Raw genomic sequence first — 27,998 nt, forward strand, 5'->3', positions numbered from 1 at the left:
TTTCACTTAGCATTATCTCCTCCAGTCCCGTCCATGGTGCTGCAAATGTTGTGAAATCATTCTTTTTGATGGCTGGGTAATATTCCATTGTATATATGGACCACATCTTCTTAATCCAGTCATCTGTTGAAGGGCATCTCGGCTCCTTCCACAATTTCGTTATTGAGGACAATGCTGCTATGAACATTGGGGTGCATATGGCCCTTCTCTTCACTATGTCTGTATCTTTGGGGTAAATACCCAGTAGTGCAATGGCTGGATCATAGGGTAGCTCAATTTTTAACTTTTTAAGGGACCTCCACACTGTTTTCCAGAGTGGCTGTACCAACTTGCATTCCCACCAACAGTGTAGGAGGGATCCCCTTTCTCCACGTCCTCTCCAACATTTGTTGTTTCCTATCTTGTCAATTTTTGCCATTCTAACTGGCGTAAGGTGGTATCTTAGTGTGGTTTTGATTTGAATTTCCCTGATGGCTAATGATTTTGAACATTTTTTCATGTGTCTGTTAGCCATTTGTATGTCTTCATTGGAAAAGTGTCTGTTCATATCTTCTGCCCATTTTTTTATTTGATTATTTGTTTCCCGTATATTGAGTTTGAGAAGCTCTTTGTAGATCTTGGATACCAGTATTTTATCTGTAGTGAGTGTAGGGATAGAGGGTACATTCCTCAATTTCATAAAAACCATCTATGAAAAGCCTACAGCGAATATCATTCTCAATAGGGAAAAGCTGGAAGCCTTTCCCTTAAGATCAGGAACATGACAAGGATGCCCACTCTCGCCATTATTATTCAACATAGTACTAGAAGTCCTTGCAACAGCAATCAGACAACAAAAAGGGATAAAAGGTTTTCAAATCGGCAAAGAAGAAGTCAAACTGTCTCTCTTCGCAGATGACATGATACTCTATGTGGAAAACCCAAAAGAATCCACCTCTAAACTACTAGAAGTTATAGAGCAATTCAGTAATGTGGCGGGATACAAAATCAGTGCTCAGAAATCAGTTGCATTTCTATACACGAACAATGAGACTGAAGAAAGAGAAATTAGGGAATGCATGGTGGAATCTTTCCTGTGCACAGGGAAAATCAAGGAAAGAAAGTTTTATGAGTTTTAATAACACTGTGTTGATTGATGACTTGGCCAGATAACAGCCTGTTTAAAACTCACTTTTTATCTATTAGTCCCTGGCTTTAAACACATCCCCCTGGGGAAACCAGTCAGACTCCAAAAGGGATGGGCAAAGACACTGACTTGATTTGTAAGAAAGGAGGAGACAGGGCACTGCCAAGAACCATTCAAAGTCCCTGTGGGCAGGGCGGGCAGAGAGCCCTGGTTGGTGCTCTTCCCGTGGCAATGTGGCTATAAATCACCCCATGCAGTGGGCAAGGCTGATAGTTACCCAGGTTTTTCTCTAACATACCTGTTCTCAGAATAAACAAACCTTTATTCTGGTAGAGGCTTCTTTTCCTGGTATGATGGCTTCTGTTCCCAATTCTGATGAACTGATTTTTTTTGTGAATGGAAGAAAGGTAAGTTTATGAGATGATTAAAGTGAATTTTTGTATACCAGGGACAAAAGCCAAGCTAACTTTTTTTCACTGCAATGCCATTTGTTATGTCTTTATCCTCTCCTCTCTTTTTCAAGTCATATATAGTAGTATGAACTTGAACATTGATCATTAGTTCGAGGTTTGGTGCAAAGTATTAAGGCATGGGGGCCTTTGCTTGCTCTTTTCTTTTGGAATCAGTAAGGAACTCTCCTTTTCTTTGCTATATCAAGACCAAAGTCAGTTCTAACACAGGTATGAAAAATTGTCATTCCCCCTTTTTTTTGGATATTAGCTCTACTTGAGTTCACCAATGCTATTTTAATAGGAGGCATATATGACATTGAGGATAATAGTAGCAAAGAATGATTTTGTTTTGCCTTAATCACCTCACGCTGATCAATTAACCTAGAGGCGGAAGCCTCTCTGAAACATGGAGTACTAGGTAAGCTACCTTCTCCTCTTCAGAAGAGATATGGCAGCTCTAACGCTTAGCGTGGGCCAGTTGTTCTCAATCCTGTACTTTAATGAGCAAAATGAATACGTGGAAAGTTTGAGGTGCCTTGGGACAATTAGAGAAAAAAACTAGCGAAGTATTAAAATGAAAAATTATTTTGGACAGTCATTTGGTGCTAATGCTTTGCTTCTCAAGCCTCGGTTGTTTTAGATTACTGATGTTGTTCCCTAAAGAAAGAAACACAACTTTAATAAAGGCAAAAATTCTTGGGATTTTTACCTGTCAAATAGCAGGGAAACATCATTTTTAGGAAGGCTATGAACTAAACAACAGAAAGGGAAAGAAAAGAACGAAGAAAAAGTCTGGGTTTAGCAATAATGTTTACCAGTAGGTCAGGATCTTGAATGACCTGAAGCCAGCTGGAACATCAGAAAAATGATTGCTGAGTGACAGTTCGTAGTAATTCAGCAGTTAAGAACTTATTCTGAGTGTGAGGAAAATGGGCTTTGCTGCTTTTCCTTTGTTGTTGAATAAAACCATTTCTCCCTTAATATCACATTAGAATGATTATTCCCTATGGTCTTCAGTCTTTTGAATCACAGCTGGTATTTTGCTGTTTTTATCCTTCTCTGTCTTACAAATTTCTAAGACAAGTTGCAGATGGCCAAAGGGGGAAATTATCCACTCCTTTGAAGAAATTGGTTTTGTTCTTTCTGTGGTTGCTTTTCCTTCCTTTAGCAAAGCACACTCGTCTCTGGCTGTGGTACATCATCATCACAGTCTGGACAAGCCTCCTCTTTCGCCTTGTATTACTTTTTTATTCTTTTTATGTCCTATCTCCTCTTTATTTCCTTCCCCCATAAACATCCACTCTTGTGCCTTTTAAATATATGTCCTTCCCATCCACTTTCCATATGGTTATTTAGAAATATAGATGTATCTTTGAAATATACAGTGTTTGGCCTGTGCAATGTTGTGCACGAGTGTGTGTATGTTCTTAACTTACGCAAGTGGTATCGTGACTTAAAAATTCCCTTTTGTGACTCACCACTGTTCTTGAGATTTTTCCATGCTGCTCTGTGAAAACCCGTGGCTTCTGTGTGCTAGTTCTCCAGGCTGTGCACATCCTTCATTCTGCTTATCCAGGACCGTAGCGCTAGACACGTAGGATGCTTCCGATTCCCCACTACCCCAAGAAATGCTGCAGTGAACATCCTATGATGTGTCTCCTCACCAACACTGGCAAGAGAATCTCTAAGTGAGATTGTACCGTGCTGATTTCAGAGGTTCTGACAGGTGGCTTTCCAGAATTCTATACAAGTTACTTTTCCCACAGTTCATTGCATGACAGGTGCTGTTTCCTTGCCAATAGATGATTTGCCAATCTTTAATGTGCCAAAACTTGTTATAATCAGACTTCCTAAGGTTTGCTAATCTAATGGGCATGGTGTCTTGGGGTTTCGCTTGCATCTCTCCAGTTGCTGGTGAGGTTTCCCCTGTTCTCATATACTTACTAAAAAGGGATTTATTTCCTAAGCATCTATAAATTACTGGAGGAAACAGGATGTACCCATACAATTTTGTGAGCATGGCTATTGGTATGACCAGTATTTCTCATATGAACACTGAAATATTTTTTAAATGATTGGAAGTACCATATATTTGATATGTCAGAATTGCAGTTGGCAGCCTTTAATTAATTTCCCAAAGTCTAATCTTGCCTTTTTCATTTGGAAGCTGAGACCATGTTATGATTGAAGAAGACAGCATTAAATCAAGTGTTGCACTCATCGGGCAGCTAAAGTGGTTGGGGAAGGTTTACTATTTGCCTGGAATGTTGTCTCACGTATACAGCTGTCTTTATAGTACAGAATAGTGTCGTCAGGCTGTGTTCCCCCATTATAGAGGAAACAGGAGGAAGTAATATTAGTCTTGGCTTGCACGCCATCATTCCCTACCCCCTATCTTGTTCCCACTATTGGAAATAATTTCCATAGGCATACAATTAGGGTGTTAAAGCAAATCTAACTATAATGCTTTGTTTCTGAGATGCCACTATACGTAGCCTCCTCCTCGTGCTAAGATACCAAGTTGAGGGGTGGAGGTGATGAGCTCATCTCTGGCTGAGTAAATCTGAGGACTCAGAAGAAGTTTTGAAAATAGGAGGCAGCATATGAAGAATAATGTGGTTTGTTGCCTTTTTCTAGGGTGATAAAAGTAAAAAACACTTTTAATGGAACAATGTCCTCTGTTTCTGGGTTCATTGCTACACTTCCTTGTAAGTTTCTCTCCTGTTCTCTCTAATCTTGCCTGACTATACCTAGCAGAAGAACTCTCTGGGCCAGTGAAAGCAGGCTGTTTTCGTCTCATGTGCCGGCTTCTGTCTATTGGCAGTAACAGCCAGGAGTGCGGCACGAGAGGCAGAGCCAGACCCACGCTCCCTTCTCTTCCTTTGCAGAGTGGCATCTCCACTTCACTAGGGGGCTGGGAGCAGGGGATGGGAGGGGCTCCCTTTATAACATACACCCCTGACTCCATTAAGAAATCTCTGGCTAACATTTTTTATGACTTCCTATGGCCACGAGTTATCCGAGTCAGTTTTGGAATCTATGTAACTCTTTCCCCAGTTGGGCCTTTTCTGGGTAAGTACAAGGAAAAGTAATCCAGAATTTATAATTGTCACATATATTGGAAAATTCAGAGACATTGAAATAATGCTCTATAATTTCTTTAAAATTGGTTTCAAGTGTTAGAAAGGTTCCCCGTGTTATTTTTTTCCCCCTGTGAACTTACCATCTGTCAAAAATATGTCCCCAAAACAATAGATAGAATTGCCCTAACATGTTGGTATTAGGTTCCTAAAGTCCCATTTCTCCTTTCACAACGTAGGTCGTAGAGAAGAATGCTGATCCTGAAGTAAACCTACTATACTACCTGAGGAAAGTCCGTATCCTTGTGTTTTACTGTAATGAATCTGGACTGGGTGGTAAAAAGTGAACATGCTAAGACTTCTGAACAAAGTCACCCTGCATTTGTTCAAGGTAAATACCGTTGTGTTTCACTTGTAGAGTCTAGTTGGAGTTAACAAAAGGCATCCAAAAGTGAGAGATTCATGCTCTATTTGCCATATTTTTCACCTGAGCAAAACCAAAAGAATCATCCAGTGAAGCATGAGTGTGCTAACTTTAGAAATAACTTTATGACCTTTTGAGTCTCACGGCCCGCTGATGACGGTTTTATATGCAGGAGTGTTAAAGTAAAAACATCCAGCCAACTGCTGAGGGGTACATGGCACTGACGGTTTCCCATGATGACTTCACTGACTTGTCACTTACACATTTTCATAGGTCTTATTGGAGAAAACAAGGTTCTATAAACATATTTCAAAATTCCAACATAGAGCTAATGTACTCTCAGCTCTCCACCTCTGATCTGGGCCTTTTTTCACTCCCTACACCTCCAATACCTTCAACAGACCTGCAATAAATATTCAGAAAGAATGTCCTGGGTTTGGGGAAGCACAAGTGATTGTGGCAGTGGTGACACAGATCTGTCTGAGATAAAATTGCCTAGAACCGTACATACATGGTACACGTGCACGTGTAAGGGCTGAAATTGGAATAAGCTCCCAGTCTGGTTATCAGCGTACTACCCAGGTCAGCTTCCTGCTTTTGATGTTGTGCTATAGCTATGTGGGATGTCCCCTTTGGGGGAAGCAAGATGGCAGGTACCGTCACTGTATTGTTTTTGCAACTTCCTGTGAAACTGTAAATATTTCAAAATAATAAGTTAAAATATATATACTTATTGAACACCTACTAAGAGCCAGGCACTCTGTTAGGCTCTGGGGATTCAATGGTATACAAGATATTGTTATCCCCTCTCTTCAGGATCTCCACTTCCTTCCCCCACTTCTGTCTTTTTGCCTCCCAACATACCCATCTAAAAACACTACTTTGTTTCTCCCTGTTATTTTTTTGCCAAATTTATCTAAGAAATTATGTGTACCTGATGTCTCATTTTCTCTCCAGACTCTGTCTCTCACTATATAACCCCTTGCAATCTGGTTTCCTAACCCATCATTCCACTGCTCTAGCCATTATTGTCTCCTAGTGTCCCATTCAACTCACCATTCTGCCCAAGCCAATTATGACCTCCACCCATGAAATCCTTATTAAACTCACCCAGAAAAGGCCCCGAGCAAATTCCAGTAGATTCATAAAGACCCTAAAGCAGGAGATTTACATGTATTATTTGTTCTCTCTTTATGAAAACATGCAAATATCTTACAGGGAAAAGGTACACAGTGCTTAGTGACATTACCAGTTCAGAAGCCATGGTTATTAAATTAATATTCTCTAATCCAATAAGAAGGTAGAAGCATACATTGCTGAACAGGGCAAGTTAAGCCTCCCAGAGACTGTTTTCTAAGTTTTTCCCATGCACTACTTCCCCCCACCTCCACAGCGACCCATTGTCCACAACTCTGAATTCAAAAGCCTTTTTACACCTCTTTTGGATGTAACCCCTGATCTCTCATGAGGCTGTTGGTAGTCTTCCTGTCCCACTTAGTGTGAATGCCCCTATGAGTCACTGCAGACAGATTAATGTGTTTGATTAGAAGGTGCTGCCCTAGCCCCACTTGGGAATGCTATCTTATAACCTTTGTAAAATACGGATAATTTTACATCAGAAATGCATCCGGCCTCGAGGGTTTCAGATAAGGCAGTGTGAGTCTGTAAGTATTTCTTCTTATCTTCATCACTGAGCTCATTTATATGCAAAAAAAAAAAAAATGAAACAACTCTCTAAACAAGAAGCCTCGGTAAGACTGAAGAAAACGTGTTACTTGTTATCAGTATCCAAGGAAGAACAGCATAAAAAGCAAAGTGGACGGCACCCCTCTTTTTCCTTGACTCCCTTCCTTCCAGTCTATCTCACAGGCACCAAGTACAGCTGTGGGGGAGGAGGCTGTGGCGCCTGCACTGTCATGGTGTCAAGATACGACCCCAAGACCAAGAAGATCCAGTATCCTTTGTGTTGGGCCAAGCCCTGCCCTAGGTGCACCTGGGAAGGACCAGAGTCTCCTACTTTTCCTGCCCACAGACACCCCCCTCTCTTCTTTCCAGCTGTTTATCACACTCACACTACCTCCAGGCCTGCTCGGCCTGCCACTTCCTAAGCTCCAGATCTTTCCCGTGGACTTTGTTTCCATCAGAGTATATCTGTCCGGTGTGCCAATCTCTCAGGGCCATGCTCTCTATTGCTACACAAATACTTCTTTGCTTTTAAGCAAGACATTTCAGAGTGGGGTGTCAGGCAAGAATGGCTTAAACACAAAGTGGTGATACATTGTCCTGGTAGAAGATTTAGGTCTTTGACATACAATAAGGAATTATTTGCCTGGAAGGGTGGAATGGGGTCTCAAATCACCTTGGCCTAAAATGTAGTTTTGCTCACTATGACTGAAAGTGGTGGTGAAGGGATTATCTGGCATGATTCCAAGTTCTTGTCTTAAGTCACTGGGTGGTGCTGTCCACAAATTAGGGAACTTGGGAGAGGAGGAGCAGAGGAAGGGACAGCCATAAATTTAGCTTTGGACACATTGCACTAATTATAGGACACCTAAGAGGGCTTGTCCACAGGTATCTAGATAGACAGTTCTGTCACTCAGAGAAGAGGTCTCATCTGGAGGTATAATTTACTGGAAGCTATCAATATAAATAGTAACAATGGTAATAAAAATAGCTCACATTTTTTTGAATGCTTATCATATACCAGGCAGTATTCAAAGTAGCTTAGATATATTATCATATTTAGTCTCCAAAGCAACTTTGAGATAGGCATTACTGTCACTCACATTGAAAAAGGAGGAAGCCAAGGCAAAGAAAGTTAAATAACTGGCTCAAGATCATGTGTGCCAGTTGGCGGTGATGGCAGGGGCTCAGCCCTGGGCCACCTGGAATGTAGCACACTACAGAAGAACTTACAACTGCAGGACACTGTAGAACAACAGACATCTCACAAAAGAGAAGAAGAGGGATCAGTCCGAGTTGAAGGAGGAGAAACGAGAGGAGAAAGTTCCAAGAAGTTAGAAGTTGTCGATAGTATGAGACACCAGGGAGTAACCCAGTGCCGTTAGATTGCTCCTGGAACAAGGTCAGCAGAGAGATGAAGCTGGAGGATGAGATACAGATGACACAGGAATGGCTGCAAGGCCGGGAAGTTGTGGAAAGCTCTTGAAGAAACTCGGCTAAGAAAGGAAAGAAAGATGGGCCAGTAGCTGGAGAGAGACATTGGGCTGGGTTTGGTTTTGTGTAATGACAGCAAACACTTGAATTTACTTTTAAATTCAGGGGAATTGAGGGAACTGAGACTATAGAAAGGAAGAGGTTAGGCAGACTGTCGGTGATGGAGCAGGTCCGTGGGGAGAGAAGAATACATGGGAGCCAGAGCTCAGGGGAGGAGGAGGAAGAATTCCTGCCCTCCTGGCCTAGAACGCAGGGGAGTGACTGCAACTCTGGGTGAGAAGTGGTGGGCTGGGAGTGTGTGGGGCTCGTGCTTCTATTTTCCAGATGAGGTATGAGGTAAGACTGAGGGGAGCAATGAACACTGGAGGAGCTGTTACAAGAAAGGAGAGAGGGGGTTCAGATTAAGAGAAAGTTACATGTAATATGGGAGGAGGAGGGACTTAGAGGACACAAAAAACAAAGAGTTACCTGTTACACACTCTTTCTCTGTACACCAAGCACTCTCTCAGGGTCCCCCGCCAGCCAGCTGGGCAGTTTCCAAACACCTTTGACAAAAAGGCTGGTGGAACCAAAGGCAGCACTCTCTTGTTGTTGTTGTTGTTGTTGTTGTTGTTGTTGTTTTTCCCAGATTTATTTATTTATTTTTAGAGCGAGCAAGGGTGCAGGGGGTGGGAGGGGAAGACAGAGAATCTCAAGCAGATTCCACATGAAGCACAGAGCCAGATGTGGGGCTCGATCTCATGACCCTGAGATCATGGCCTGAGCCAAAATCAAGAGTAGGACACTTAACTGACAGAGCTATCCAGATGCCCCTGTCTTTTCTGCAGCATAGCATGCTTATTGTTTTCCAGGATAGGAGAATAAAGGAAAATTTCCCTAGGAGACAGACAGTATCCCATGTCTGAAAGAGAATAGGACTTAGTCTGAGTGGGAATAAAGAGCTAAATTAGGCTAATGAGGTCGGGGCCACATTCCCAACCAGTGAGATGAGAATCTGGTGTTAACCACGTCCACTTCATCATTAACACAGACTCAACTGTGGGAAAGATGATCAAGATAAGGGCATAAACGGGTGGTTTCCACACATGGCCATACATTGGAATTGGCTGAGGTGCTTTAAAAAGTGGTGAAGTGATCCCACCCCGCAGATTCTGATTTAATTGGACTAGCATGCAAGCAGAGTGTCTGTATATTTAAAAGCTGCATATGGTTGAAAATCAGTGGGCTAAACTATCCCATGGTGGGGTTTATATAAGTCAGTGTGCTGTCTCACTGACTTATATCTTATCTTAAGAATAAAAGACTTCTTCTCCCTAGAATGAGAAATAATAAAGAATGAAGGTCTCTTGGAGGTCTTACACAAAACTCTTCATTATTCTTTTTCTCCACTTCTCTCTACCATTTGATGCCAGCCATATGTAAGTTCTTTCCTAGAAACCTCTAGAAATCTATAGGTTTTTATCTAGTATTCTCTGTATTCTTAGGGAAATATAGTCCTGTGAGTTTTCCTGGACTCCCTGAATGATGGTTTTCACTCCCTATGATTCCAATGTGTTCTCTTTACAAATATCCATCGCAGCCACTCTCCAGTTACAGCGTGCTTGGTGCCCATCTGCTCTCTGTATGGGGCTGCTGTCACAACAGTGGAAGGTGTAGGAAGCATTCGCACCAGGATTCATCCCGTACAGGTCAGAGTGTAATGGGACTGGAACCAGATGCTGGTATAGGCATCCCACATAGTCTGCTATACTTGCACCAATTTTGAAATCCTCTGTGCTTCTAAATTTTCATTTCGCCATAATCAGTGCTTCATAATGAAGGTTCTTTTTAGAGACTGGTGTATAAACCAAGATTTCTTCTTTGTTTATAATATATCTTTACTTCTCTGCTCCATCCTTACCCTAAATTAAAACAATGACACCTTATACTATTAAAATTGATGGAAGCTACAAATTAGAGTTTTTTCCCCAGAGGTTCGGTTGCTACACATTTACCATCACATTTACAACCAGGTTTATATGCCGCATCTGAAGCAACTTGCCATCTAGCAATAAATCCAACACATTTCCCTCTAACATTAGAACAATATCTGTCCTTTCAGTTGAGCTACAGATGAAATATTTGCTTTCATCTTAGGGGTGAAACATTTGAAAAATGTTTATTTAAAGACATTGGAAACACACTTGAGCCAGCCAGTTGAGTAAGAGACACATGGGAAAGAAACACAAGAGGAACCCACAGAGTCATGTTCCCCACTTATTTTTATTGTTTTGTTGTCTTTAAATGCATAAAAGTTGAATGTGCATAACTTAAGTATATGAATGGCACAACACTACTAAATTACACTTTACAGTTTTCAAAGTATTTATATAGATTTTGTCATTTAGACCACCAAAAATTCTGTAATATAATGGTGAAGGGGATGAAAATGACCTGCCAGAGACTGCTAAGTGATTTGCATATACTTGTTCATTTATTCTCACAACCATCCTGCAGAATAGATAGCATTATTATTCTTATTTTAATGAAGAAAAGTCAAGTAAATCACCAAGGTCACACAGTTAATAGGTATGGTAGTGACGAAAACTCACAGGAGCGGGACTGCAAAGCATTTTACTTGTACCCTAAGCTACACTTCCTATTTCACAGGTAAAGAAATCAGTCTAGAGACTAAAGTCACTTAATTAATACCTGCCACTAGGCTTTTCTTGAGGGGAGAAAAAAAAAAAGGCTTTTTAAAATAGAAATATTTTCAAGAAATAGAAACATTTTTCTTCTAGAGTGACGTCTTTTACCCTGCACTCATTCCTGGAAAGCTAAATAAATAAGCTGCATTCCTTTCTAGCGTCCAAGGTAGGGAAACAAGAGGTTTGAAGCATAAATAATGTACTGTTTCCTCCCAGGAGAGACTTGCCAAGTGTCATGGCACACAGTGTGGCTTCTGCAGTCCAGGAATGGTGATGTCCATCTACACACTGTTGAGGAACCACCCAGAGCCAACCCTGGAGCAGATAACCAAAGCTCTTGGAGGTGAGCCTTCTTGGTCCTCTGTAGGCAGGGCCTAGGATGGAAAGTGCCCGAGCAACTAGAAAAGGAAATCCCAGCCCATGGAGAGACATTGTGGCACACATTGAGGTTCCAGGCACCTGGCTAACATGAAGGCCTCTTTAGTACCTTTAATACTTTCCAGGAAGTATTGCCTTCCTTTTGTGAGCAGTGATGCCAAGAACTGGGGCAATATTGGTTTCATTACAAATCTTGCTCCCTTAGTGAATCCCAGTGTCCCTCTACAAAAGGCATTCAAATAGGCTCTTTCTAACACTTATAATATTATCTCTTCCAAATGTGGAAATTTGGGTAGTAGGGAAGGATGAGACTTTGTTGTTTATTTTTAAATTAATCTGTTAGGGGGCGCCTGAGTGGCACAGCGGTTAGGCGTCTGCCTTCGGCTTAGGGCGTGATCCCGGCGATCTGGGATCGAGCCCCACATCAGGCTCTTCTGTTATGAGCCTGCTTCTTCCTCTCCCACTCCCCCTGCTTGTGTTCCCTCTCTCGCTGGCTGTCTCTATCTCTGTCAAATAAATAAATAAAATCTTAAAAAAAAAAAATTAATCTGTTAGAATCATTTATTAACTCTACTTACTATAGTTAATTAAAAAAATTATAAAGAGGATACACTTTCAGATACTTTACTTTTTATGTTCTGGTTCTATTAGGAAGTCATGGGCAGCAACTAGTTATCACAAATAAACTTAGTGAGAAATTCAGTCTCCTAAAATGAAATAACTATCAAATTTAATGAATAAACACAATTTTCTACAAAACAAAACAAAACAAAAGCATATTAACAAATGTAGTTTTCTGTAACAAACATACTCACTTTCAAGGTAACTGTCCTCTAGTTCTTAGAAGAAAGCTGTGAAAATAAACCTCTAAATATTATAAGAAAGCTCCTTGTCCCTTTCAGTAAACAGACCTAGACAGAAATTCAGTGTTATGATGAAAAGATGTAGACTCAAACAAAGTAAAAATGCAACTTAAATTTTATGGTAAATGGTATATAGAAATTCTTTAGTATTTTCCTTTGTTTCTCAACAACCTCTTCATTGAAAAGTTTTTAGTTTCTTATAAAGTAGTACTAAAACTTTGGCCTATGGTTTCAATTATAATTTTAACCCAACCTGAACAGATAATCTTTATTCAATGAAATAATCCACACTAATGAAGAATTGAGAGCTTCAAAAAGCAGAGATCTTGTGATTTGCCCTACTTGTTGTTTAGAGAGTCTTAGAGAGATGGATTATTTCCTCCCAGATTCTGTGCCTATAATTCACGTAACAACCATCAGGAGGTGGTGCTATAAAGTTTGGCTAAATTGATGAAGTAGATAACCTTATGTGGGATGTGGATAATTTGGAGAGTATATTTTGGTTCACAATCCATTTGCCTGAGCTCTTTCTAGAATTAAAAATGCTAGCCACACTGATAACCTTCATGTCCATATTTTAAGGGAAACAATAACATAAAATAAAGTTCAAAGTAATGCAGTTAGGTATGGAACATATCTTCTAAAATGGTCAGCTGGTATAAATCACCACTTCATTTAATCTTGTCTTTCTCTTCAAGACTAAGGGAAACTTTTTTCTTTTTTTTTTAATTTCCATCTTTTTTCCTTAGAATCAGAAGATTTTCTGCAGTGGCTACTATTAGCATTTCTGTGGTGGGCCTTTCATAGGGCTTGTAAACTTGTCACTGATTATGTGACCAAGAACAAAAACATGACAAAAAAACTCTCATACTAGATCTCTCTAGTGTTTAATGTTTGCATATAGTTTATCAGAGAGAAGGTGTCCATTGCCTCTTAAATACTTGTATCTCATGCCATGTAGTTATATTTTAGACATTGCTGCTCCTTTCCTCGACTCCAAAGGGAGATTCTTAACTCACACACTGCAACATTCTTTCTTCTTAGCAAAAAGAAAGATTATATGTTCTGAATCCCTTCTTGAACATGTAGTTTCTTCCTAAGCTGTTCTTGTTCTAAAAACAAAAACAGTATACCTGTTAACCACGTTTCCGTGTGACTCGCTGGCATCAAGCTGTTACACTTTTGGCTGTTTAAACCTACCCAATCCACACATTTATAATGCTTCTGAAATTGTTAAACTGAATTTTCACATAATCATTTAAAATCTATTTTTACTATAAAAATAACACATTCCTATTATGAAAAATGCAAAAAAATAATTAAAAGGGAAAAAACTCATTCATATTTCTGCCCTCAGAAAACAACCACAATCAGACACTTCTGTTTCCTTTCAGTCTTCTCTATGCATAGTTTTTGTTTTCTTATTTTAAATACTTGTGGCTACTGTATATATGATTTTATATTGTATATACAATTTTAACAGTATAACCTAAGAATTTTTTCATTTTATTTGTAAAAAGACAGTCGTTTCCTCACCTTTTCCACCATGCTTTGGAAATATTGACTGATTAAAACAATACCAGGTACTTATTGAACACCCATTGTGCTGTACTGGAGGGCTCATGAAATCTAAGATACTCCTCACCTTCTGCAGGAACGTAAGATCCATTGAGGGAGATGAGCATGTACATAAATGACCCTAACTAGCACAACTGATGATAGGCCTGCAGAAGGATCCAGACAGTGAGGGGTACAGCTCTGGGTGGGGTGTTAGAGCAGACCCCATGGAAAAGGGGCCTGGGGCCCTGACAAATGAACATACTCTCCCTAAGAGAACATGTGAGAGGGAAAAGACTATTTAAGAAAAGCTTAACAAAGAGACACATGAGATGTTATAGGAGTGTAGCGTTACATGAATTAGGACAGGGGTGGGAAATAAGGCAGGAAGAGTTGATTGGAAAAATTACGGAGACCTTTGTGATATATCAGGAAGAAAATGTAATCACAAGATTTTTTTTTTTTTGAAGAACATCTCTGTTCCCAAGAGAAACAAAAAAAAAGAATCTAATTACTAATAGATCTATTTCACTGAAAAAACGAAGCACAAATAGGGAATATATTTCATTACCATTCCTTCAAAATTGATCTCTTCTTTTTTTTAAAAAGACTTTATTTATTTATTTGAGACAGAAAGAGAGCACGAGTGAGAGAGCATGAGCCGGGGGAGGGCAAAGGGAGAGGGAAAAGCAGGCCCCAGGATCATGACCTGAGCTAAAGGCAGATGCTTAACCAACTGAGCCACCCAGGTGCCCCAAAACTGATCTCTTCTTAATCAGGTAACTTGTGCCGCTGTACTGGATACCGACCAATTGTAGAAAGTGGAAAAACTTTCTGTGCGGTAAGTTAAAATAAAAAATTTTTTCAGTTGATTTAATATATTGATGAACATTTGCATAAAATCATCTCTTGCATTCAGTTATTTCTAAAATACCCTCATGTTGACCTTTCTAACATTGAAAGTTGTTGAATGCCACTGTTGGTATTTTTTAAATAAACCTTTAGCATGTATCTTCTTTAGCCCTAAATTAAGCACTTTCCTAAGAAGCATATGGTACTTGACTTCAAGAAATGCAAACTCTATTAAAGAAAATAATATAAACTAAGGAATAGTCTATATATAGACTATAATATAGACTATAGACTATAATATAGGCTAAGGAATAGTCTATATATAGACTATAATATAGACTATAGACTATAATATAGACTATAGACTATAATATAGGCTAAGGAATAGTCTATATATAGACTATAATATAGACTATATAGACTATAATATAATATAGACTATAGACTATAATATAGACTAAGGAATAGTCTATATTATTTTAGACTAATAGACTAAGACTATAGACTTTTTAAAGAAAAATATATAGGCTAAGAAATAATAAAAACATAATTGAAAAGCAAGATACTAAAAGTTCAATATATCCTCTATACCATGTGTATCAGTTTTGAAGGAACATTGATTAAAGAGAATTAATGAGTGGGAAGGGAAAGGAAACATTGGAGAAGGGGAGTTTTGAGCTAGGTCTTAGAAGAAGTGATAGAAATGAATGGGTGAAGAGAGGCCAGTAGAAAATTCCAAGTAAGAAAATGCATTGAAGTAGAAAAAAGAAAGCTGTCCAAGGTTCCACTAGGAAACTGATGTAGCTAAAGCATTAGGGAGTAAAAAGATATTATTCTGGGCTAAGGAATTTAGACTTAAAGTTGGTAACCAATATATAGTCATTGTCTGTTCTCAAGCTAGGAGTAACACGGGAACAGTATCTCAAAGGGAAAATTCTTGGCACCTGCCAGTAAGAAGCCTAAGCCTGAAACGGGATGAGGACATGGACTAGTGCAGTCCTCCATGAATGAGGGAATGAGGACCTAGACCAGTGTGGTAAATATGGACCCAAAAAGATAATTTTCAGGAAAGGGATTGCCAGAATCATAACCTCCAGACAATAAAGGATATGGTTAAGAAGAAATCCAAGTCATCCTCAAAGTTAAGAGATTAAGGGACTAGGCAGAATGAAGGAAATTGGGAAAAAATGATTAGTGTTTGGCACAGGGTGGGGGAGGCTGAGTTTTGAGATGTATTAAGTTTTCAGAATATTAAATATCAACAAGGTTTCAGTTAGGATGGATTTCTAGCACCCATTTTTTATGGTAAAAGTTAATTTTATATAATTTTGGTTAACCAAAACAATTCAAGTTACACAATTTAATTCCAAATACCAAAAAGTCTTTGGGAAAAAAATCTAATTTTAGACCAGTAATGAAGAATCTGAAAAGCTTTGCAAACTACAGCTATTTTGAAATCCTGGGTAAGACACCATTCATGATGAACCATATGAATGGCCAGTCTTCCACCATTTTAACTCACAAAAACAGCAACTTCATATGATTCATGCTTCAAACTAATACTATGTGATTATTTTCCTGGAGATCAAATCTACCTATACAAAGATCGATATTTTTATCTCACGCACTTGGGTCCCCACATTCAGCCATTTGTCATTCGTTCCTTATTGTGCACGGCATCGTCACAAAATCTAAATCCCTTCTTAAGTCTGTAGAAAATTCCTTATAGGTAAAAATATCAATCACCACTTCTGCAGTGCTTCCTATGTGTCAGACACAGTGTGTACCATTTGCATATTTAAATCAAACAGACCTGTTTGGGAGGGGTTTTATTTTCCTAATTTAACAAACTCAACCCAGTTACTATGTATTGAAGCAGAAACTAGAACCCAGGTCTCCTTTACTCCATGTACAAAGTCAAACCATAGGTCTCCAAAACACCCCAAAGCCTTGGGTTGCTTCTGCACATGAAAAGGACAAACAAGGATAAAAATAATTAGCTAGAGTTGCAGTACTAACCAGTGCATTCAGGCCTGGGGTCTGCATGAAGTGTCCTGAAAATTAAGGTAAATGGTTTGGGACTTGAATCATCCAAATAATTCAGAATAGCTCCAATAACACCCAAATAAAACTCAGGTTTTCAGTTTATTTTCCTTTGTGAATAGAAAGTTTTAAAGGCAGTTTGCCTCCCCGGGACTTTGTTAAAGATACATGCTGTATCACTCTTAGGATAAAGAAAAGCCATCTTTTTTGATTTTTTGATTATCACCTTGTTAACTACTCCATTGACCTCACTCTAGTGGAAGCTTTAGCTGGCTGACCCCACCTCCTCTGACCGTCTTCATGATCCCCTGGGATTTGAGTGACACATTAAGAAGACCCTATTACAGCATGGTTACATGCTCCCTGTAATTTTCCCTAATTGTTCAGTGATGGAATAGCTTGTTCCCCGCTCCACCCCATTACAGAGCCCTTGAAGGCAAGGACATGCTCTGTTACTTCTTCCATTGCTCCTGTGGGGCCTGGGGACTGAAAGTACTCAGGTTGATGTTTTAAGAACTGACCAATGAATTTGTTTTAAATTCTTGCATTACTTCCTAAGGAATCAACTATTTGTGGACTGAAAGGATCAGGAAAATGTTGCATGGATCAAGAAGAGAGGTCTTTTGTAAATAGACAGGAAAAAGTAAGTATCTTGTGTTCCACTTCAGTTGGGATTAACTGAAAAATACCCACATAAATCCAAATGTATTCATTTCCTGTTCTTTTCAGTGAGTAAAGTAAAAGGAAGTGAATTCAGGAAGTAAAGAGTCTTAAAATGCTTCAAAAATTAACAGGCCCATGACTTTCATGAGGCCAATCACCACATAAGCATTTTCCTTCAGAAGCATTACAACTTTCTGTGCCTTAATCGGTGTACCACCACCCTTCCGCACAACAAGTACTATGAGAGCTGTAAGCAGTGCATCTTCATGCTCATGGCAAATGAGTATCTGTTAATAACACCCGAGACCCAGCACAGAAGCTTAAACCCTAGTTCCTGATGCCAAAAGAGGAAGCCCAGAGTCCAGTAAATCTGCCAGGAAACCATTACAGTCCTGTGAGGGTGGGAAGGACTCTACTCAGGGATATGCTGTGGCTCTGGCACCTCCATTTTGTGTCCAGCGTGTCAGAGGTGTGGCGCTGAATCTGAAGTCTCACACTTAGAAATTCCTGTACATCTTTCAGTAACGCTGAAGTTCCATTTGCGTTTTGTTTTGTTTTGTTGAGATGTGTACCAAACTGTATAATGAAGATGAATTCCAGCCCTTGGATCCATCCCAGGAACCTATATTCCCTCCTGAACTAAGAGTAAGACACTTCACTTTTGTTGTCTCATAACGTGACGTGGTACAAGCCTTTTTGCTGTATGTTCTGGAATCACTGAGTTTTAGACATTAGAATTTGGAAGTGTGTCCTATGTGATAACCCACTGTTAAGAATTTGTTCAGTTCCACTAAAAGTAATTTCAAGCAGATAGCTTACAAGAGTGGTACTGCCAGGACCTCAGAGCTGCTTTGGTTTACCCCTTCACTCAAAGATCCTGAGCTCAGAGAGTATAGGTAACTTACTCAAGGTCACATAGCTACACTGTGAGATATGGTGAAGCTATTTTGTAAAACGATACTTATTATAATGGAATTATATTATTCTTACTATTAGCCTATGTGATTTCAACTCAGGGAAGAGAAATAGAATAATATAAACAGTGTGTATGCTTATCATTCTATTCTATGACTATGCTCGGAAGAGAACGTGAGATGAGGGATATGATTCTACTGGCTTCCCAAAAGGTCACAATCCCCATGCACCCCTCAGAGTGTGAGAACTTGGACTCACTATTTAAAGAGTATACAGACACACGTGACACACACACACACACATAGACAGAGAGAGTTGTAAAAAAAAAAAAATTACGCTTTACCTGGTAAATGATGTAAGAGATTTTTCAAGGATAATTTTGCCTAGAAGCAATTTTTGTCATACCAAAACACCTAATCCCCAAAGATGAGGCCCCTTTGAGTCACTGTTAGGGCAGACCTAGAACAAGAAGCCTGGTCCTTTAATCTCAGACCAAGACACTTTCACTATACCATGATTGCCTCCTCTTCAGGCACTCACTTCACAAATATAGGTAGTTTGCTCTACTCTATATGCAGTTGTTGATGGACAGATACCTATTATGATGTTTATTCAGTGGTGCCCACATGGATCTTATCAATCTAAGTAGTTTCAAACAGGCCATCCTTTCCTGATCAATATAAGGAAGGTCACCTCAGAAAACTAAAATGACCCATCAGGCCATTTGGACAACCAGAGCAGTGGATATACTCATGGCATGTAGTTCAGTAGCCTTACTCAAAAGCCTATTGGCTTTGTTTCTTTGCAGAGAATGGCAGAAGATCCAAACAAGAGAAGGCTGATGTTCCAAGGGGAGAGGACTACCTGGATCACCCCTGTGACCCTCAGTGATCTTCTGGAGCTGAAAACCAATTTCCCTGAAGCCCCCCTCATCATGGGGAACACTGCAGTGGGTGGGTGGTTTTTAAGCATGTTCCTTAGTCTAGCTTAGGTAACCTAGACATCTGTCTCTCTTTTTAAACTCTCATAAATGCAGTTCATTTTAATTAATAGATACCTGTGGTCCTTTAGAATGTTTCATTGTTTTCTTTTGCGAATATGTCATTTGCATCACAATTTTCACTCTAGATTATCAGTGAGCAACATCTGTTAGCACCCATTGACTTCCTTTTCTAATTGCTTTAAATGATTTTCTCTTTAAGGACCTAGCATTAAATTCAGAGGTGAATTCCATCCAGTTTTCATATCTCCACTTGGGCTTCCAGAACTATATTTTGTGGACTACACAGATGATGGTATGAACCTTCTTTTACATTGATCATTGGTAGGCTATGAGTAAGTATATGCACTGGGCTTATTTGAGCATTTCATAGAATATCTGACCTCATTTATTCATTCAGAAATATTTATTGAGCGTCTACTATGTGTCCTCTATGAGCTTTATCAAACTGAGAAATTGACTGAATAAGGAGACTTAAGACATTGGCTGGCTTGTAGGAAAGGTTCTTACCAGATATTACTCCCTGATTCAGAAATTTGCTCAGGGCTCAGCTTATACCCACACACATTCAAAAAATAAAATAAATTCTGGGACACAAAATTTGAAAATTTAAATTTAACTATTTATTTTTATGGTCTTTTCACAATTTACCAAACGCTTTCACATCTCTTGTTTCTTTTGATCCTCATGACAGTCCTGGAAGGCAGAGATAGCAGGTGGTAGCCTTGGTGTCTCCATTCTTCTAAAGAAGATAAAGAATCAAAGGACTTAAGTAAATTCCCCAATTTCACACAGCTAACACATGATCGAATCAGGACTGGATTCCAGGGTTTCTTACTTCTAGTCAAGTTCTCCTTCCACATAATGCACTGAAAAAGGCTACCTGAGAAACATATCCAAACTCAGCATTTTAATAGATAACAGTGTATAGGTGGTAAACATTCTATTTTAGAATAACGTTCTCCCCAATGAGTAAACAGAAATCAAATTGTCTGCTTTCCCCTCTGATCTGCTAATTTTAAGTCAATCTGCCCATTCATTTTTTTGTTTTACCTGTTACAATGTTCATATCAGTGGACTCATAGGAAGAAATGGAGCAAGGGAAGGCCAGGCTGGTACAGGAGAGGGTTGGAAGTAAGGTGTGGAGGTACTTGGTTAGGGTGGGGTGGGAGTGAAGGGACTGGGGAGGAGGGAGAGCCTATAACACTAAGTCAGTGTTTCTCAACCTTTTCATTATTGTCTCACTAGGGAGCAATAGACATTTTCCCCCTAATCATCCCTCCATGAAATTTTAACACCATAGATAGACCATGTATCTGCTTATGTATAGTATGTATATCAGAGCTTTATACATCAAAAGAGTAAGATTTTCTTCACCCCCTTTGGGCTGGCATTATCCTCCTTGAGAATGCATGAACTAGATGATATCACTACTCAAGGCATTCCCTATAAGCACACTTTTAACAAAACTGACCCAAAGTACAGACAAGTGTCTATTCTTGTTCTGTTAAGGGAACAATATGAAGAGATGGCAGTAGAAGAAGGGTAAATGGGCAATGCAAATGCGTAGGTTACTTCCCACTTCAATTTAATGTTCTTTTAAAAGTCTTATAGAATCGGGGCACTTTGGGTGGTTCAGTTGGTTGAGCATTAACTCTTGGTTTCGGCTTAGGTCATGATCTCAGTGTCATGGAATCGAGCCCCACGTGGGGCTCTGTGCTCAGCACAGAGTCTGCTGGAGATATCTCCCTCTACCTCTCCCTCTCCCTTTGCTCCTCCCCCTGCTCGCCCTCTCTCTCTTTCTCTCTAAAATGAATAAATAAAATCTTAAAAAAAATAAAAACACAAAAGTCTTATAGAATCTTGACTGAAATTTTTATATTTGATCTATTTATTCAGGAAAACACTAAATTGGGAATTAAAGTAGTGAATTTCATATACCTGTGGTTGGTATGTCCTAAAATGCATGGCATATATGACTGTATACGTGACTGAGAAAAAGAATTTGTTACTTAATATTTGGGAATAAAGCAAATTGCCAGAAATATCTTCACCTTTTACTTTTTTAAGTTAATAAAAGAGAAGATATACTTGAAAGATTATTTCTGTGCAGCTCATGAATCTTGTTATAATTCACCTTCAGTTTATATTCCACTATCTTATTTTCAGGAGTGACAATAGGGGCAGGGTACAGCCTGGCCCAGCTGAATGACGCTTTACATCTTACTGTTTTGGAGCAACCAAAGGAGAAGACTAAGACTTACCGTGCTCTCCTGAAGCATCTGAGGACACTTGCTGGAGCCCAGATAAGGAATATGGCGGTATGCACCCTAGTGTGATGTGAAAGAAGCCACAGTTATAGACAGTCATGCAGTCTGTTCAGTTTAGCAAACATTACTCTGAAGAGAAATCCCCAATGTCGAACAAGTCTCTACAATGTAAGTGTGAGTGTGTGTATGTGCCCAAAGTGAGTTATCACACTGCATGTGTGTGTGTGTGTCCAAAGTGAAAAATGGCATATTATATCACAGGATTATGGTACTGAAGTCTGAAGATGCCCAAATTCTAAATCCAGCCTGTCGCCCATGAATGGTATGATCCTAGAGAAGCCACTTGACCTCTTTAAGCCACTATTTTTTCATTTTAAGAGTTAAAGTTCAACCAAATGGGCTGTCCATGTCTAACGGGCTATGAAATATGTCTTATTCAAGGTATAGTAATAAGAGCCTCACTTTGAAAATACTCTTTTATGGCTGTTTCTTGTCTTAAACCTTTGCACTGAGCTCAGTTTCTTAACCCGTGCATCCCACATGCCTATTCTTGGTTGTCCCCCAGTTGTCTAGCTTATTGAGGTTTCCTTATTATTTAAGATTTAAGAGTAATTGGTTTGGACCACTGCCCACTCCAGGTCTTACTACATGATGCCTTAGTCTTAGTCTTCTCCTTTGGTTGCTCCAAAACAGTAAGATGTAAGGCGTCATTTCTCCTGATTTTCTCGACCCCTATTTCTGTTGGTTCTCAAAATTCACTGTATGTTTTTACCTTCTGCATCTTCCGTTCCTTTTTCTGGACGAGGCCCCTCAAAGTTTCTCATTCAAGGCTATGTCTGAAGCTACTTTATTGGTGGTTTAGAGTAACAGAGGAGACTCTACCGCACAAGAGTACAGCAAGCATTTTGAATGGGAATGCTACATATCCCAGTTCTTCAGACTTTACTCCGAGTCTAGTCCCCACTTTACCCCCATATTATTGGACACTCATACTAGGGCCAGCTTTCAAGGGAATTTTCTTCCTCATTGCACATGGAAAAGGAACATTTGCTCAAGCAATAAGTTTGAACTGGGGTTAGGGGTGGGAATCTTGCACAATATGTGGCCTGACTCTATTTAGCTGCCCTAAAGCCATACCAGATCATTCTATGAAACAAAGAAGAGAATGAAAAAATTAAAACTTACCAAAAAAACTATACATAATTTCTTATTTGTCAAATAACTAGCTTAAAAATGTTATCTTTTTTTATTTAGACTTTAGGAGGACATGTGGTGAGCAGACCTAATTTTTCTGACCTGAATCCCATTTTAGCAGCAGGAAATGCTACCATCAATCTGATATCCAAAGGTAAGAGATAAGCCTTAGGCATTCTATTTTATAATTACCGCTGTCAGTTATGTAGCTCCTATCATAAACCATGAATTAGGAACCCAAGTATATCTAACTTAGACTCACCGAATATATAGGCTATATTACCTCAAATGTAAGGATGAAACCGAGATCAATTATCCTGTTCTCAGATGTTCTGTATCTTATAGATCAGTTACTGTACCTGAGAATTTTTCTTAACTATTTGTCCACATTTATGTATAGTCCAAATTGTAGTATCAAAGCATTTTTAAAATGAGATGTGTATCTGCAGTTTTAAAGCTTTATAGGACATTTCATTTCAGGGTTTTATAAAGATGGAAATTTTTTTATAGGACTTTTCATTCTTTTTTTTAAATATTTTATTTTTAAGTAATCTTATACCCAATGTGTGGCTCAAACTCACAACCCCAAGATCAAGAGTCGCATGTCTACCAAATGAGCCAGCCAGGCACCCCTAGGACTTTTCATTCGAAATAAAATCAAGTTTGTGGGGCATATTACTGATTACTTCTCTCTTTATTCAAAGACAGCTTGAGCTTTGCCAAGGGAAAATTATTTAAACTTAGTGAGATAACAATAAATGCATATTTAATTCATAGAGCTATTGATGTAAGATACCCTCTCTTTGATTAAAATCGCATTTTTAGGGGCACCTGGGTGACTCAGCCAGTTGAGCGTCCAGCTCTTGATTTCCTCTCAGGTCATGATCTCAAGGTCATGGGATTGAGCCCTGCCTCTGGCTCTGCGCTGAGCAGATAGCCTGCTTGGGATTCTCTCTCTCCCTCCCCTCCCCCCAGCTCACATGCCTGCTCGCTCTCTCTCTTAAAAAAAAGAAAAGAAGAGAAAAGAAAAGAAAGAAAGAAAAGAAAAGAAATCATATTTTTAAAAATACAGTGAATCAAATGAGAGTATTATAAACTATTTAAGAAAAAAAAGCTGTATATCAGGCATTTCACCTCTGTCACTTGTCCCATCTCTAGCACTTTGAACAGATCATTTAACCTCTCTGGACCTCTGGACCTCAGTTTTCCCATTTGTGAAACACATTGTACTAGGTTGTTTCCAAATAGCTTTAAAGGTTTTCAAGGCCAAAACTTGTGAGTGGTGTATAATGGGTGGTAAGAGCCAGAAAATACTTTTCTTTTCTTGTTTTATTTAAGATTCTGTTTATTTATTTGAGAAAGAAAGAGACAAGTATGAGTGGGGTTAGAGACAGAGGGAAAGGGAGAAGCAGACTCCCTGCTGAGCGGGGAGCCTACCACCGGGCTCAATCCCAGGACCCTGAGATCATGACCTGAGCCGAAGGCAAGTGAGAAACTGACTGAGCCACCTAGGCGCTCCCAGAAAAGACTTTTCAGATTATCTGGCCCAACACCGTCGTTCTACAGATGAGGAACCAGAAGCCCCAAAGGTTCTGTGACTTGCCTAAGATGACCCAGCTTGGAAGCTGCAGCTGGAAACCACATCTTCTGGCTTCCAGCTTGCACTCTCTCTTTCCACCAGAGGCATCACACCTATCCCTTGCTACATATTCTCCAGTTGATAATTTCTTTCTGATCAAGGTCATTTTCTCTAATAGGAGGAGAACGGCAGATTCCTTTAAACAGCCATTTTCTTGAGAGATCACCTGAAGCCAGCCTCAAATCAGAAGAGATTGTGTTATCTGTTCATATTCCCCACTCTACTCAGGTAAAGTCTTCCTGACTTACCGCCCACCTGGAGGGAGCTCAGCTTACCCTGCAGGGTGACTTTGGGGCTACTCTCAGGAAGGGGCAAATTCTCAGAGGACCATTTGATTTGCTTTCTTACCAGGGCAACATTGATAGGCCCAACATGACTTCCATGGGCCCTAGGCACTTTTGCCTTCGTGGCTCCCTTCCTCCATAAAAAGTAAAATAAAAATTTTTTAAAAATATGACTTTTTTGGTATAAAGATGAAAATAACCTAAATTGCATTTAGTGTTATATATTCATTATTACTATATTCATTGTTTCATTTGTTTTTAAAAAAACTTTAAAGGAAAACATTCTTGATATTCTGGTAAGTTATAGAGTGAGAGATGGGAGCTACGCTTGTGGTGAGCATAAGGTATAGGGATGCTGAATCACTATGTTGTACACCTGAAACTAATGTAACATTGTATGCCAACTATAGCGAAATAAAAAAAAATTTTTTTTAAAAGAATAACATTGCTATGGCCCCTATCTCTCTACAGAGAGCCCTTTGTGTGAGGAGTTGAATTTTTGGTTTCAGATAAATATTCATCTTAGCCAAGATTGAATAAAATTATAATTAGTTCCATCTACAGCAAGTTTCTAGTAAACTGAAAGTTCATGATCATAAAGATACTTCCAAACCAACCAACATTTATTAATCACTTTAAATAAAATTGTTTATTAACTACCTACCACTCGGCATGCCAAGCACAGTGCTGAATCTGGAAGACACTACATGTATTCATAAGACATGGGTTTCTGTCCTCAAAGGTCTCTAGATCTGAGAGGAAGGGCTTGAAATCGTAAGTAGGTAATCATCTCAGACAGGAATTATGTGCACAAAGAGCCAGGGTAGTTCCCTTGACATGGAGAGTCCTCCTTTGGTGTTGTTGCTCAAAAGGGAGGGAAAGCAGCTGGGATAAAGCAAAGATCAGTAGAGAGAAGTGGGTGCTCATTCCAGGCAGGAGAACAGCTTGGGGGTGGGGGCTAGGTGGAATGGCAGGTTGGTCTGGGCAGTGGTCTGGGGCAGCCCTGTGAGACGTGGCTGGGAGGGAGGCTGGGGCTCCATCACCAAGGAGCTCTATTATTCAATCAAGGAGTTCGTACATGTCCTAGCAGACAGCCATCTTTGAAGGCTTTAAACCAAGGTAAACTCTTAATGAAAATGGTATTTTAGGAATGCCAATCTAACGAGAAAAATAGAGGATAAGCTGGTTGGAGGAGAAACTGAAGGTTGAATGGCCAGTTAAGAGGCTAATGCAGTCATGCCGTAATTCAGAAGGGTGAGAATGAGGGTGGTGGCAGCAGGAATAGGGAGGAAAGTCCCCACCAAGCAGTACAGTGGACTAAATAGGATCAAGTGTGTCTCAAGCATCTCTTTATCACTTTTGCTTTCTAAATCAATGATGTTTTATCTTTGACAGGGTCCATGGTGGCACCCCTATCCCCACCAAGATGCTGGCCACACAAAGAGACTCTCCTACTTTGTGGCTCTAATATTTCACACTAGTAATGAGATTAAACCTAGAATGAGAGATTGAAACCTGGAAGGCACTTGAAGACCATGTGATCCAGTGGTTTCCAAGCTGCTTTTTTTTTTTTAAGAGTAAAGCTCACCGCACACGTGAAATTTACTTAGAATGCCAAACTAAAACAGTTAAAAGTGGAGGTGTCCTAGTTCATCCCAAGAGGCACCACACCTCCTGATTTTCCCTTACCCCTCTCAGCAGCCCTGGAGGCACCACCTGATGAAACCCAGCCTTCTCATTTTTAAAGAAAATTAAGACCCAAGCAGTTTAAATCACTTGCCTGAGGCCACATGTGGTGACTCAGAGTTGAAAGTACATGACCATCAACTCTGGAGCCAGACTGCTTAGATTTCAACCCCAATTCTGCCACTTACTGTATGACCTTGTACGAGTTACGTAACCTTTCAGTTTCCTCATCAGTAAATTAGAAATGAGGACAGTTTCTCTGAGGATAAAATATTAATACCCTTAAAGCATGGGAGCCAGTACTCACAGTGAACACTGTGGTCAAAAGGATCATTGAGAGGCTCCTTTTCATTATAACTAATTCTGAGTGTTTTTCTGTTTCCAGTGGCACTTTGTGTCAGGACTCAGGCTGGCCCAACGTCAGGAAAATGCTTTTGCCATTGTCAATGCCGGCATGAGTGTGAAGTTTGAAGATGGTACAGACACGATTAAGGATCTTCAAATGTTCTATGGAAGTGTTGGCCCCACTGTTGTCTCTGCAAGCCAAACGTGCAAGCAGCTCATTGGGAGGTATGTCACAGCACATCTGGATATAAAACTCAGGACTTTGTATTTTAATATTTTAATGAAAATAGCGCTTGGAGAATTTTTTTCTGATTACATACATATTACATAATCATATAGGAAATTTAAGCACTGCGGAAGAATATAAAGAAAATAAAAGTCACCCAAAAGCCAACCTTCTTCAAGATATAATTCTTTTGTTGCAGTTTCTGTGATAAGATGAATGCACAAATTAATCTAAGTAGATAATATCTTCAAATTTTCATTTTTAATTAACCTGCAAATAAGTAAAGGTTTCTAATACTGTACCTTAAGACATCTGAAAACGTCCTTACAGCAGAAAAAGAAGACGAAATATTCAAAAAGTTTAAATGGCCTTCCTCCTATCACTCTCATCATTTCTAGTGTTTGGAAAGTAAGTTTTAAAAATTCTTCCAACCAGTGCTTTTACAGTAATTTTTATCTACTCATTTCATTGTCAACAGTGCAATGCAACTTAATGCAGCTTTTCTTCTCAGATATTAAAATGAGTGGATGCTTTCAAAGCATTTCTGTAGAAACTTTCATTTGTGAAAATGTTACAACTATCATCAATAATTGGGTCATTTGCTGGTCATTCCCTTGTATGTACGTGCCAGGCATGACCTGTTTGCTGGGGATGCAGCAATGAACAAGACAAAGTTCCAGATCTTGGGAAACTCTGATTTTAGTACTTTGTTACCCCAGCTCTTTGAGATAAAGTCAACATTCCCAGGCCATGGAGTTACAGATAATAATAAAGGAGGATGGTGAGGAAAATTTGGAAACCATCGCAGCAGATTCTAAAGAAAGCTAGTGACATATTGGAGGGTTTCATCCAGACTTCAAAGATGAATACGGATTTTTTCCATCTTCCCTTGCTCTCTGTCAGTTTAGTCTGTCTTCCCCTCTCCTGTGATGTGTTTACATTCTTTTCTACGAGGTCGTGGGATGACCACATGCTGAGTGATGCCTGCCGTTGGGTCCTGGATGAGATTTATATTCCACCAGCAGCTGAGGGTGGCATGGTAGAGTACAGGCGAACCCTCATCATCAGCTTACTCTTCAAATTCTACCTCAAAGTGAGGCGAAGACTGAATAAAATGGTAAATGACTTCTCTGGGTC

At 39.5% G+C, this 27,998-nt stretch overlaps 1 protein-coding gene across 1 annotated transcript in view; it reads left to right on the plus strand.

Moving 5' to 3' along the window:
• The first annotated feature begins 1,015 nt into the window (after positions 1 to 1,015).
• LOC123798186 (aldehyde oxidase 4-like) overlaps positions 1,016 to 27,998 on the plus strand; it is a 56,768-nt gene continuing 29,785 nt past the window's right edge. The window contains exons 1-15 of the mRNA XM_045806435.2: positions 1,016 to 1,533; positions 4,898 to 4,955; positions 6,940 to 7,036; positions 9,839 to 9,947; positions 11,163 to 11,289; positions 14,524 to 14,585; positions 17,199 to 17,282; positions 17,867 to 17,947; positions 19,026 to 19,170; positions 19,420 to 19,512; positions 21,387 to 21,538; positions 22,742 to 22,835; positions 24,439 to 24,548; positions 26,676 to 26,860; positions 27,816 to 27,978. Coding sequence (XP_045662391.2) covers positions 1,477 to 1,533; positions 4,898 to 4,955; positions 6,940 to 7,036; positions 9,839 to 9,947; positions 11,163 to 11,289; positions 14,524 to 14,585; positions 17,199 to 17,282; positions 17,867 to 17,947; positions 19,026 to 19,170; positions 19,420 to 19,512; positions 21,387 to 21,538; positions 22,742 to 22,835; positions 24,439 to 24,548; positions 26,676 to 26,860; positions 27,816 to 27,978 — 1,617 coding nt within the window. The 5' untranslated portion in view covers positions 1,016 to 1,476. The remainder of the gene's footprint in view (positions 1,534 to 4,897; positions 4,956 to 6,939; positions 7,037 to 9,838; positions 9,948 to 11,162; positions 11,290 to 14,523; positions 14,586 to 17,198; positions 17,283 to 17,866; positions 17,948 to 19,025; positions 19,171 to 19,419; positions 19,513 to 21,386; positions 21,539 to 22,741; positions 22,836 to 24,438; positions 24,549 to 26,675; positions 26,861 to 27,815; positions 27,979 to 27,998) is intronic.

Source organism: Ursus americanus, chromosome 1 (genome assembly GCF_024610735.1).
Source record: "Ursus americanus isolate L20-20 chromosome 1, mUrsAme1.1.p, whole genome shotgun sequence".
NCBI classification, from domain to species: domain Eukaryota; kingdom Metazoa; phylum Chordata; class Mammalia; order Carnivora; family Ursidae; genus Ursus; species Ursus americanus.